Source organism: Zonotrichia leucophrys, chromosome 2, assembly GCF_028769735.1.
Source record: "Zonotrichia leucophrys gambelii isolate GWCS_2022_RI chromosome 2, RI_Zleu_2.0, whole genome shotgun sequence".
NCBI classification, from domain to species: domain Eukaryota; kingdom Metazoa; phylum Chordata; class Aves; order Passeriformes; family Passerellidae; genus Zonotrichia; species Zonotrichia leucophrys.
The window spans coordinates 83,765,387-83,778,999 of record NC_088171.1 but is presented as its reverse complement, the minus strand read 5'-3'; the positions used below and the strand labels follow the sequence as shown (position 1 = coordinate 83,778,999).

At 39.4% G+C, this 13,613-nt stretch overlaps 1 protein-coding gene across 7 annotated transcripts in view; it reads right to left on the bottom strand.

The window, feature by feature from the left end:
- IKZF1 (IKAROS family zinc finger 1) overlaps window positions 1-13,613 on the bottom strand; it is a 68,636-nt gene that overhangs the window by 20,774 nt on the left and 34,249 nt on the right. For 3 of the 7 annotated variants that reach the window (XM_064705565.1, XM_064705559.1, XM_064705562.1), the window contains exons 4-5: window positions 2,557-2,616; window positions 239-499 (exon numbers count right to left, since the gene is read on the bottom strand). The exons of 1 other annotated variant lie outside the window; for it this stretch is intronic. In XM_064705565.1, the coding sequence (XP_064561635.1) occupies window positions 239-499; window positions 2,557-2,616 (321 nt within the window). The remainder of the gene's footprint in view (window positions 1-238; window positions 500-2,556; window positions 2,617-13,613) is intronic. 3 more of the 7 variants (XM_064705560.1, XM_064705563.1, XM_064705561.1) reach the window with 1 other exon arrangement.

The following is a 13,613-nucleotide window of genomic DNA, read 5'->3' as shown; positions in this document are numbered from 1 at the left end:
TTTCAAATCAAACAAACAGCACAATTTCTAGTCCAATAGATGAACTTCCATGAAGAAGTCTCAATTTCTGTTCAGGCCGGAAAGACGTACCAAAATAACTGACTTCCAAAGGTTCACCCATGCTGCGTTACCTTAGAAGAGGCAACTCGTGCATGATACAGAGTATAAGTCTTAGCTACTAACTACAAGAACTAGGCCAGTTCTTGTCAACTATAGGAAAAACTATGGCAGGCCTTACCAGTGTGGCTTCGTTTGTGAACCATGAGCACATTGGGACCGATGCAAATTATCCCACAGATATCACATTTTAGCTTTCCGTTAGGAAGTCGAATGCCTCCAACTCCTGACAAAGCCTTGCTGCCTGGGCCATTGTGTGAGCCATTCATTTTCTCTCCTGCGGCATCAAGCATTCGTAAATCCTCCGCACATTCTTCCCCATTCATTTCACAGGCACGCCCATTCTCTTCATCACTCTGAGTCTCTATTTTAATATTACCAGCTGAAAGAAACAATACAGGATGCCACTCAGTTTGGTTACAGAACAAATAATGTGGCAAAGAAACAATCACATGAAAGGAGTTAACTTCTAAACAGCAGGTACAATATCACTAAATAACACTAAATAACAAATGCTGTGACCTCAACTATAATTTTGTGGGCAATGTGATGAGTTTGTAACACGTGGAGCAATGAACAGTGAATACCACTAAAACAAATATGAGGCATCCAGCGAGCTGGGAACCCAAACAATATTACAGGTTTGTTTCTAGGTCGCTTTGAGATTTTCTATAGCTTTCATTCTGACAACCAGGCTAATTGGAATGAAACTTAAAATTAACCCACTTCACAGGGATTTGTCCAAAACAATTGTGAAAGTAACTCAACTCAATGGATGAACAGAAAATGCAACATTCTCCACATGGCAGGAAGATTCCTAGGGTTGTACGGAATCCAAATTTTTGGTTTGCAGTTCTACAGGGTAAGCAATGCCAATGGGAAAGCAGAGTACAAACACTGATAAAGAAATCAGGGTAGGGAAGGATGGAAGGAAGAATTTAAGGAAGCTATAGGAGTGATAGTTGTGTTTCTAGGAGAGCAAGATTAGGATCGCTGAGTAATTGCAGACTATTACTATAACCAGAAGTTATGATTAAAAACCAGTCAAATAAAAAAAAGATGGATGGGAAAACTATTATGATTTTATAGGATAAATCCTTTACATTGTAATCCCATAGGTGACAACTGTCTGCAGCCAGAATAAGAATTTATGTAAATTTGCTACAGCCACACAACATGTGATAACATAGAGGCTAGTAAATTTGATGTGATATGAACACAGAAAACTTCAACATTAAGGAAAAGGGTCAAGACAACTTCATGCCAGTATTCATTCCTAGTCTCTCCACAGGATTGCACGATGTTTTATGTACTAAAAAAAATCTTTGCTATTATTTCCCTCTTCTCTAATCTGGTGATTTTGGTGAAAAAATATTCTTCATTAGGCTGGAAAGGACCATTTCATTGCCCAAAATCTTACTTTCCATACAGTAAAACCCCCTCTACCTTCATCCCACCCCACCCAAAAAAACCAAAGAGTTTACTTCAGTAGGTAGCTAAGAATATGAGGGATCTGTTTCACCCAATAAAGTCCAGGTCTTTTTCTTCTGTGGAACAACGGTTTTACGGTAACCTAATTAAAAAAAGTGATGGTGTAGCAATAAAATAACAAAAAGCTACGGACGATAATTACCTCAAGAGATTGAAAGACTTTGATATTTCTTTGAAATGGAGAGGATTGACAAACTCTTTTCTGATACATCCTGTAACCTCACAGGGGTCCCAGAAGGAGTGCAAGGATGTAACTGACAAGAGTATCTGACTCAAAATCCTATTGGGAAACAGAAGCCTAAAGGTGTTCACATTTATGAATACTGCTTGACTGGACACCTTTTAAAAAGTTTACCAATCTAGGTATTTTAATGTTTTTTCAAGTATTGCATTATAATAAAAATCATATGCAAACCAGAATAAGTGCATATCATAAACAGCAGTATTCCTTTAAAATGTATGTTCTAGAAAGAGGAATAATTTAGTGATGTACCAAAAAAATCAATGACCAAACAATGACTTAAAAAGATGGCATGACTGGTTAAACAGATCTGATTCTGCAAATTTAATGAGCTACAATGTCATACTGCTGTTTTCATCATGGCAAATGGAAGCAATAGAAATATTTGGCTTGAGTATATGACAAGATTTTCCACAATTTTCATCTAATTTTTTTTCTTTTCAGTTATAAGAATAATAAATATGTACTTTTAATAAACAATTCTAGGCTCCGTGCCTGCCAGGAATTTGGAGAAGGTAACTTTTGAAGCAGATTTTTTGTTAAGTTAAAAACAAAACACACATGAACAAAACAAAAAGATCAGACTACTTAAGTGCATGCAGACAAACATACACTACTCAGAAATGAAATGACACAAACAAAAAAAATCATAAAAGTAGGAACTAGATGGAAATGCTCTGTAGTGAACTGAGTTTCAGTATACTTACTGGAAAAAGATTTGGGAATTATTGCATGAAAGTCCCTAAAGCCTTCCGCCCCGTATGCAGCTGCAATAAAGAAGGCAAACAGGATGCTGGTTTGTGGTACTGCTAGCAGTAAATGTAAAAGAAGATGGCACTATTGCTATAAGATAAATACCTAGGAGAAAGACAAAACTATCATCACAGAAGCAACATAAGCAGTTTAGGATGAAGGAGGAACAGGAGAAGGACAGCTGGCAGGGGAATCCTGACTCGTCTAGAACATTCCCATCTACGAAAATGCCCTTTTCTTCCAAAGCGGCCAACACGTTTTATCATGTTTTCTAGAAGCATTATGTGCTCTTGGGTATTCCCCTTGCCTGAGCAGTAATTCCTGCTGAAGTCAAGAGGAACTCTTGCTAACTCTTTTCTCAAAAGGGTCAATCCAGGCCCCTATAGTGCAGCTTCCTCAGAAATTATTTTTTGCCAATATGCCCTCCTTCTGTGACAGAAATCTGTTAAACATCCTTGTTTCTAGTCTCTGCAGTTATAAAAAGTGAAATTGTGTTGTTTTCCTCTTACGCCTGCTGGTCTTATGCAATGGAAGAAGAGGGAGTTCAGGTTTACTTATTGGCATATTTTTGTATATGGCATATTGGCATATTTTTGGTTTGTACTTCTAAGGCTTGTCCTCACAATTTATTTACAAAGAACAGCTGTACAAATATATTATACCCTGCATATTATAAGTAGCCATACAAATTACCATGCCATTGGGCATGCTGATACAGGTAATGCTGGAGTTCATTACTTGACATAAGCAATGACAGGAATATTGATCTAGCCAATATTCACTGAAGCTCTCCACAGTTATGTCCTGGACTGCTGCAGCTGTACTGCTCAATGAATGTCCCTGTGCAGACCGGGCCGAGTACCCAGGATGTGCATCCATTCACCAGCGCACCTCATGGCAGAGGCTCAGCTCACGTGCAGAGTTCACTTTGCCAGTGAGAGAGGGTGGACTTTGAGGGCATCTGACTCATCCTGGGTCCTCACAGAAATTTTATAGGTCTAATTAACAAAAAAAGTCTCTCCTTGTTCAAACTTATTACTTCTTGTGAATCTGTCTGCAATACAAGAACTGGTGAAAAGAGTCCCATTGATGTAGGAGACACAACAGGAGAGACAAATCACTCCAGTAAAAATGCTAAGGACTTTTATTAAATCTAAATAATAGGAAAGGCAAGGTATACTTTCTTTCTTTTTTTTTTTCCCTTGGGGGCTTAAACTGAAAATAAAAACCATCAGTGTTTTCTACTTTTGTGAGAGTGATCTTGTCCCTCCCTTGTTATAGTAGAGAAATCACTTATGGAGCAACAACGATGTGAAAAATACCTGTAAACCATATTTTTCATGTACACTGATTATGAACATACTCAGACTTTGTACCCATTTCTGAAACTGCTACCCAACACAGTTTTTGTAGAAATAATTTCTGTACACATCCATAGCTATGTACACACATATGCATTCATTAATTAGCTTTAAAATAACTCATGGTAATAACTTCTCATTGGCTCTTCTAACACCATTAAGAAATTACTAATTAATTAATTACCTTCAATTTGGTTGGAGGTGACCTTAAAAAGCTCAGTATTTTATTCCCTTTGTACACATTATCACAACTCAGGGCTGTTTAATACAAACCTTTTTTCTATGGAAGAGGTGCAGAGCTCTTTGATGTCACTGAACTGACAGCTTTCCCCCATTCCTTTTTTACCTATCCAGAGTGTGGGAAAATTACTCAAAAGCAGGGCACTGGCTGGGTCCCTTGTGGTCTCTTATGTTTACTGGAAATTTCACTTTGGATTTTCTGAAGAGCATTTTAAATTAATGTTAAAACATCTGTTCAGTATTCTATGGCTAAAGGTGATTTACGCAAGTGTTGGAAAAAAAATAAATTGATATGTCAAAGGGGAGAGAGGTGATGATATAATTTATCACTAAAGAGCAGCATTGCTGGCTCCACATCAGACTTGGGCTGGGGCAGTCACGAAAGCAGGATGGTGTGAGAGCAGACAGCGTCATACTTCCCCGGGAAGAGCTGAGCAACATGGAGATGGAAGGGAGGCATTTTGCAATGAGTGAAAGAGCTGATGGCAAGCAGAAAGGAGAAAACAAACAGACCTCCTGGGAAACTGGACGTAGAGGGTGGCTTTCGAAGGACAGAGAAATAGGCAGCTGGAAAAAAGATGCAGGGGAACAATTAGTAATTTGTTTACAATCCACTGCCAATTTACTTTCTTTTTTAGCTATGAGAGTCCCTCCCAGCTGTAAAATGCTTTCAGTTTTGTGAGACTTTGGCAATGGCATAGGTCTCAGTACCTGGGCCATAATTCTATTTGGAATGGGGCATTCACCTCCCAAGTCATATTGTTCTCCAGAGGGATTTTTAAAGATGTAAAAAAGCATAAGACCTGGTTATTAAAGGTTTTTAAAGAGTAGCAGACAAAGACAAATCACACTGAAGCTTCTGAAACATTCACACAATAGAATTATTTAATTTTAATGGGATTTGACATTTTATCACAATAAGTACTAAACTGTATCTTGTGGCATATACCTGCCTTTAAGAACTTATCCTTTAGACATTATTTGAAAATAATCCAAATAATTTGGTTTTGTGTCATGCAATGTCTTGTTTGTACTTTGTAGCCAAGAGCAGAGAGAGATTTCTCTTCAAGTGTCTGCAAATAGTTTGAGTGCCTGTAATTTTTTGCTTTCATGGCTTGCTTTTTATTCCAAGACAAGTCAGAAGTATTTAGTTGATATTAGTTGCTCCTTAAATCTTAGCTTTAAAATCCAGGTGTTCTCATGAAGACACCATAAGTATTCAACCAGCAACCCTACCTGACTCATTTGAACAGTAGCTTATCACTGTAACCATGAGGAAAAAAACTTTAACACCATCCTTTCTAACAAATGATAGAAAATGTTGCTAAAAAGGCAGAATAAGATGAAGTAACCCCACTTATCAGGCTAAAATAAATCACCTCAGCATGCCAACATGTGTCAATAAATGCAGACAGGATCTCTTCTTGTTTACATAGGTACTCAGAAAACAATATTCTCAGCAATCCCACCTGTCATTTCTGATACAAGACATAACAGCTATTCTGTCTTGTAACTGGATATGAGAATTTTAGCATTTGGTTTTATGCACTGAAATCCTTCCCCCTTTCCTTTTTATATCATGGTCATTTACTGTGGTATCAGCTCTGTTCTCACCCCACAAGAGCTCTGCAGGTGTAGGATGCCATTCTCAGAAATGAAAGTTGCCTTTCCACAGAATAGTTAAGGAGTCATTATTCACCAGCCAGACTTGACAACAAACAACGATGACCAATTCTTTAACTTAAATTATGTTTCCATTAATAATTTCTTTCCCTTATGAGCTCTGAAGCAACACGAATAACTGTGTGAGTGTGAAAAATGACAACAAAAGGTCTGGGCAGAGGAATCATAATGCAATGCCTTGAGCTCTTCTTCAGTCTAATTCAGATGACACAACAGAACAGAGATGGGACTGATCAAACTAACTGGTTATTTAGCTACAGAAAAAAGCAGGTGCACCCAAGTGCTCTTAAAAATTACTCTTCTGCTCTCTCCTTTCTACATAAGCACTGCATTGGCAGTGCTAATCAAGTGTTTGTGGTGTGTTTCTGTGTAAAATGCTGAAAGTTAGAGGGCATTTGCGAAGGGAAACAAAAATAACAGAAAGAAGAGTAGCAGCAGGAACTGCTGGGACACACCTGCAGGTAGAGAGGCTGGTGCTGACGGATAAGGAGATCCTCGCTGAAGGGTCCGTGCTGCTTCCTTTGACTCCAAGTGCCAATCAGCCCTTGGCAGCCAATTTCTTCCCTACTCTAATTCTGGCTTTCAATCAAATGGATATTATTCCAGAAACACAGGCATCCACAGATAAGCTATCTCCCTCGGGACAACTGGTGTGAGGAGCTCCACCCATGCCATCACCCATGACTGCAATTTCTCCCTGCTGCTGTCTGGGGAAGGTGCCCGCCCCGTGAGCCAGCGCCAGCGCCTGCCAGCATGCACAGCCTGTCCTCAGCAGAAAGGAGCAGGGAACTGTGCTTCACTGCATCGCAAAGCACATCAACATGTTTTTCTAGGGGCTACAGTGAAATCAAACTGTACGGAATCAGACAAGTGAACAAAACAACCAACAAAGTATGTCCTCTCTAGGTACAAAAAGTGGCTTTTGCTCCATTGTACATTCTCCCAGCAGCCTCCTGTTAGCTACCTACAGGAATTTTCTAAAGGACCAGTAAAGATACATTGGTTAAAGACAGATTCAAATAATGCCCTTAAATATACACTTGGAGATATGTGCCTTTTATACACTTTTCCAAATTTGTGTTTCAGTAGGAAATGATCTGTAACCAAACCAAGGGGCTGGTCTAGTTCATATTTCTTGTCTTTGTTGTGACACTTCCTGGTACATTTTGTACTGCATTCAAGTGTTTTTCCAAAGGACAGTTAACTACCTGGCTGTTTGATGTTCATCATCTGAACTATAAGTAAAACTAGACTTTAAAGGCAAGAGAAATAGCACTGTCAGGAAATGCCATACTAAACCTCTTTCTCAAGTTCTACATGTATGTATCTACATGCTTCCTAGACTGGAAGTGCTCTGCATCTTTTACTGGCTGCATGATGGAGAAGCTAAGGGAACTGTTGCAGCTTTGTTGGTAACAGAGTTTATTGACACTTGTCTGCTTTGAGAAGCAAGCTCCGAACACTCAAACTGAAGAAAAAGATTTGCTGACAAATGATAGTAATAACAGCACTTTTAATTCTCAACATTTTTGTCTCTTCTGCTTTCACCAGATTTTTGTTAATATGGGCATTAAAGGATGAGGGAGTATTAAAAGGGCCCTTAGCAGGAAATTTTTAAAAAGCAAAGTAACCTTAAGTAACAATGCACAACAGTGAGGTGAAAAAAATAACCACACTTGAAAACATTCTCAAGTATTCTCAAGCACATACAGATGTGTCCCTGAATGCACATGCTTATGTGCTGAGACTGGAACCTCCAAAGCTGCATTCTCCAAAAAGACTGCCCACACACTCACTGTGGCTTACACTCTTCCCCACACAGCAACAGTTATCCAGGAAAAGCAAAGCCTGAGATATATGATATCCTAACATTAATAAGGCTTTTCCTTTCTCTAATCCTTCCACAAAGCATGCTTTAGTGAAATTCATGGGTGTTGACTCATTTTCAATTAATGCAACAAAACTCCAGCTAAAGGGAGTTGCACGTGGCAGCTGGGAGAACATGAAAGGAGCATGCACCTGCAAAGATTAGTGATTTGGAGAAGAGGAAAGACTACACTGAGATTCAACAGACAGACCAGAAGCTCTAAAAGATGGAAGAAACAGCTAGGTTCTTCTGGGAGTTACTGTGGGCATCCTTTAACAAGGCAAAGGGCTTAAGAAGTGTAGAAACAGGATTAAAAACAGATAAGGCCATCACTTACATATGAAAAATGTGAACTGTAGTTAGAAGGGGAGTTTTAAGCTTGTTTGACCAAGAGAAAAGCCTGTGAAATCGGAACATGCACAGAGGGTATTGGTCAGGTACCAGATCAAGGCAACAGTTACTGCCACTGTTGAACAAAACTGCCACTTTGGAGCAATGAAGTGCCCTTGGTTCTGTTGTTTAGGGAAAGGCAGGGAGATGAACTGTTTTTCATATTCCTTCAGAGAACCTTAATTTCCCTTGCCCTGAATGCAAAGTTAGCCTTTCTTTTCAAACCCTCCCCTTTTCATGTATCACCTCAGTGAGCTGCTTGCACATGCTTATTTTTGTGCCTAGAGTGACACAGAGCTACCCCGTCTCAGGGTCAGGCCCTTGCAAGTCCATCTGCATTAACAAGTCCATGCGTGCTAACAATGTGTTGTGCCTTCACTCTCAGTGAACGGACACAGGGACTTTTCCAGGGACCATTCAGCTATCACTATGATGCCTTGAGCAACATTTTGCACCAATGTACGTAGTTCCCCATAGCTGTCAAAGGGTCAGTGGATCTAAATTTAGACCAAGCAGCTGTGTTTAGGTTTGGGGAGGTGCCTTTGGTTGTCGTGCCAAAGCTGTGCACTCTCAATGTCCTCTTTTGAGAAGAGGTCAGAGGATGAAGTGGGGTGGAACCCAGCCATTTCAGCACTTTGGAGGGAATACACTATGAAAATTGTATTATCTTGCCTACTTTAAAAACAAATTGCTGTGCAGAGTCTTCTGTGCCCCTCAGAAGACACAGGGGAAAAAAACCCCAGGGATATCAAAAGCTTATTTTAGACCAAAGCAAATAAAATACAGTCATCACTTTATGAGTGATAAAATACATATTCTCTCTGAGGACTGTGAAAAGAAGCTGATGTTGAATTACAAAGCCTGTTTTAGGTTTGTTAACCCTAAGTGCTCAGTTATTTTTCCAGATGCTATTGAAGATTCTTCTTTTTCGATTTTAAAAATATTATGAGAAAGTTTTGCAATCTAAACTGCTGTTTACTTTATCAGAGTGTACTCAACCTTCCAGAAAAAAGAAATCCAAATCTACATCTTCTGGGGAAGAGGCAAAAATTTTTCTACAGAAATCTCAAAGAAATTCTCTGAATATGGACATACCTGATAGCTCCTGAGGGGAAAAATGTCAGGATAATATCAATTATTTCCCACTGTATATCACAGACAATGCTTTGCTACAGTGACCTGCATTACCTCTCTGGCAAGCAGTCCTCTATGCTGAAATGGCAAGAAATACCAAATGATGCTGGCAAACTCGCAAGCACTCAGAGATCTGGATTATTCTGAAAGTCTACAAACTCAGTTTAGTACACATTTTTGAGAGACTTCTTGTCTTTCCTCCCTCCTATATTATTTTTCATGCTTGCAGTTTTCCTGATTTTACCTCAGGAAAAACAAGCACACCTTCCCTTTCCTGAACAGAATCCATCCTTAATTACACTGTATCATACACTTTCTATGATAAGTAATCCCTGACATTGGATGCCTCTTCTGTGAAGCATACAAGAACTGTTAAGTGAAATACTGTTTTCTTGGGTCTTTGAGTGCAGTGTTAAGAGAAAAACCTAGATTCCACTAGCTTTCTGTAAAAGATGAAGGAGATAATATTTTAAAAAGATGAGTTTCTCAGAAAGATGTGGAGAAAAATATGTCAGAAGTTAAGACTAAATTTGATATATAAAAGATATTACAGCATCCTACCTAAACTTCCTAACTCTGATCTTCAATCACACCTCATCTGTGATTTGAAACTATTGAATTTAGGAGTCTCTATTCCTGTCCTGAAGTGTGTGTCCAAAACCAGAAAGAAACTATGCTGCAGAGCTGAAATTTAGCTGAGTTTCTGGTGCAGGTATCACCATGCTTCCAGAAGAGAGAGGCAATCCACTCAGGTGCAGCTTCCTCAAACTCTGAACAATTCTTCAGCAATATCTAAGGCTGGTGAGTGTAAAAGGTGTTTTAAAATTATTTTACATCTCTTGAATCAGTAATCTGACATTTGAAATTCACTGTAAACACAGTCAAGATCACCATCTTCGGACAGTTACAATCACCATGCTGGGTTTCTTACATCAAAATACAAACATTTCCTTAACTTGTATAGAACAACAAATCATCCAAGCCAATACCTTGCTTGGCAGAGCTTCAAGGGACAAGTCTTTCAAAATTATAATTTTTAAACTGAATATTTTCCAATAGCTCCAATCACTCAACTAAATTGTGACAAGGAGCCCAAAGCTCATTATTATGAACATCAGAAACTTATATAATTCAGGTGACAGAAATCATCCCATCAAAACCTTTATTTCTGGATAAGGTATAGAACAGAATAATCCAATAAGGTCTAAGTACAGTTCAAACACTCTTCCACTCATTTCAATAGGCCTACCAATTCCTTTAACACTTGTCTACCAGCAAAAGATTTTCACAAAAGCAACTAATGGTTTGAGGCACCCCAACTTCAGACACTAATGAAACTAGATTATCAGAAAACAGATCACCCTGGAAAATTCTGATCCACTAAAAAATCAGACCACAGTCTCAAGCTCTGCATCTGAATCTTGGGCATCCAGTCATTTCAGAAGCTTCCTCTGTTTAGCCTGCATGTGCAAGCAGGCATTTGTTACTTCCTCACAAACTCTGTTTGGTATAACCTGTAAGTTGATCAGTAGTGCAGTAGTTAATAAAAAGAACCTATAGTGGCATTTCAAATCCCAGAAATGGTTCAGCTATTGCTTTCCAACCTGCAGCAGAGGGAGACTGTGAAATCCTTGGTCCACTGCAGCACCAGATAGACTGGAAGCAACTATGTTGCAGTGGAGAGCAATTTTGAAGTATCAAAATTATCTGGGAGCTTAAATCTCTTTGACTTTTAGTAATATTCAGATTTTTAGGACAACCTGAGCTTCTCGTGGTGGGGTGCTGGCGGGGGCAGAGAAAAAGTAAATCCGCACTGAGAAGGCTGTGAAACTTGAGTCCAACTGCAGCCATAGCTGAGAAGGCATTACAGATTCCCCCTTGTTCCCTTGGCTTAACAGGAAACCTTTACCTAGTGTTCCTCTAACTCCTTCCACAAAGAGCAGTCTGGACATATTTCCTCCCTACCCACAGTTGTTTATCTCCTTAACATCTGTCATGGTCTAGAAGTTTGGATCAACTCCTACACCAGTTGCTATGATGTACTTTTAATTCACTCAAGTAGAAAGGAGAAGAGAAGAGAAGAGAAGAGAAGAGAAGAGAAGAGAAGAGAAGAGAAGAGAAGAGAAGAGAAGAGAAGAGAAGAGAAGAGAAGAGAAGAGAAGAGAAGAGAGAAGAGCCTCCAACTAATGGGCGCCCTAGGAAGCAGCTGGAAAAAATCTTTGAGAGAGGATTTTTCAAAAAAAGAGAGAGCACCAAACTGTGATTCTCTGTGTAAGAATAGTTTTTCTTTTGAGGTTCTATTATTTATTTGTTTGTCTGTTGTTTTGAAAGGACAGTTTTAAGAACTGTGCACAATACAGGTCTAGATCTCTGCTCAGCTTTCATCTCTACAGGCAAGTTCAAAAACATGATCATGGCTCTATCTAGATCATGGCTCTATCTCCTCTGTTGCAGCAGTATTATGGGAGGTCCCTACACTGGTACTGCCTGCATCTCTCCCTTGCATTCAAGGACACAGTGATGGTACAATTTGGGATTACCTTGAACTATGTGGAAGGCTATTATCTCAAGTTACCAAGCTGGAAACTTTCTGACTTTTTGTCGTTTCTCTTCCCTATTTATAAATCTCTCCCTTCCTTCACTCACCTACCACTCCTGCCTCTCCATTCTGATCTGCTTCTTTGCATTCCTGGAGGTGAAACAAAAGAGCTGCAGTTGTGACACTGCAGTTTCCACATCCTCCTCACTCTGTTATAAAAGTACTCGAAGAGGAAGAAGGGCAAATAATGAAATATAGGAAAGCAGGAAAAGAGGAAGCAGCCAAGAGATAGCAGCCCAACTGAAATGCTAAGAATTATGGAGAAGTGACATAAAGGGAAGCATAGACCAGGAATTATACTTAGGGGCTTAAAAAAAAAAAAAAAAAAAAAAAAAAAAAAAAGGAGAGAGAGAGAGAAAAGAGAAAAAGAGGGAGCACCAAACTGTGATTCTCTGCGTGCATCTGGACTCCTCCAAACCTGAACTAACCAGGAGCCCCTTCCTTCATATCAAAGGCAAAATTAGAAAATAGCCTTTTTTCCTGAAGCTAGCCATGGGGGACAAAGTGGAGGAGTACAGAAGGAAATTGGCTAAAGCAGAGCAGGGATTGCCTAACTAGCAATCCCGCTGGGCTGGCAGTGGATGGAGCAGACAACCTAGGAAGTCCTTCCACTGAGATCATGTGTCCCACTTGTTCAGAATGAAACTTGGCTGGAGAAGAAAGCATTTGAGATTCACATGAAGGATTTTCTCTTCTTCATTTCCAGGCAAAATAGATACAAAACAGAACATGGACTTCTTTAAGAACAGAGTGGGAACACCAGCTTTTTACACTCTTCCATTTCTTAGGGACTTTTCAGCAAGAATTTGTCTGATAAAGAGCTAAGTAGAAAGTAAAAATGTGAGAAATTACCCTCTATAAATATCACAACACCAACAGTTAGGCATAATTTTTGAGTCAAGCTCCAGTTTTTGTCTTATCTGCTGGCTAACTGAATTTTGTAGTTTCTCTGGAAGATATTGGTCAAATCTTGCATGTAAATAAGGACAAGAGTGTTACACAAAGGTGTACTGTGGTACATTTATTTGTTCATCACTGCATGAAAGCTACCTTATTAGAAGAACTGTCAAAACCATTTGGGGCTATTCCCCACAAAAGAGGCTGTCAGGAGGTGATAAGAAATAGGTTTTAGAAAGGTTTCACTTTCTTTGAAATATTCTTGAACAGAGAATATCAGCAGGTTCAGCTCTTCTCCCTACCATTTACCTGTAAATGAGAAAATATCCTATGGGTCACTTGAGCAGTGTTTATTTCTTCAGCTAAAGTCAAGGTAATTTGGGATATGTGGGACTTCCTACCTGCATAGGAAGGAGTTAGCACTATTCTCCAGTGAATGGCAACAGTCCCTGAGATGGAATCACTGTTGGAGACCTGCACTGCATGTCCCATCCTGCAGCTGTTACTGCTCTCCCAGTTACCTACAGATACAGCACCAGTACCTCTAGGCTACAAGGGCAGAGTTTACACAGTGCATTGTTCTTGTAGGGCTGGCAATGACCAAGCTGTGAAATACCCAGTACATTTATGTGAGAGGAACTATGACCATTGTGAAGATTTTGCTTAGCTTGTCATATCCTGCCTACTAGAGATATGGGCTTCTGCTTATTTCAGATTTTAGGGGCATGATCTGCCTTCTGACTTTACTGGTCCTGGTCTGGTTTTCACTTCAATGGAGCCCCTCTTGATGTAGTTCAGCATTTGCAAGGATAAAATTCAGTCATATGTCAGCTCAAGAAA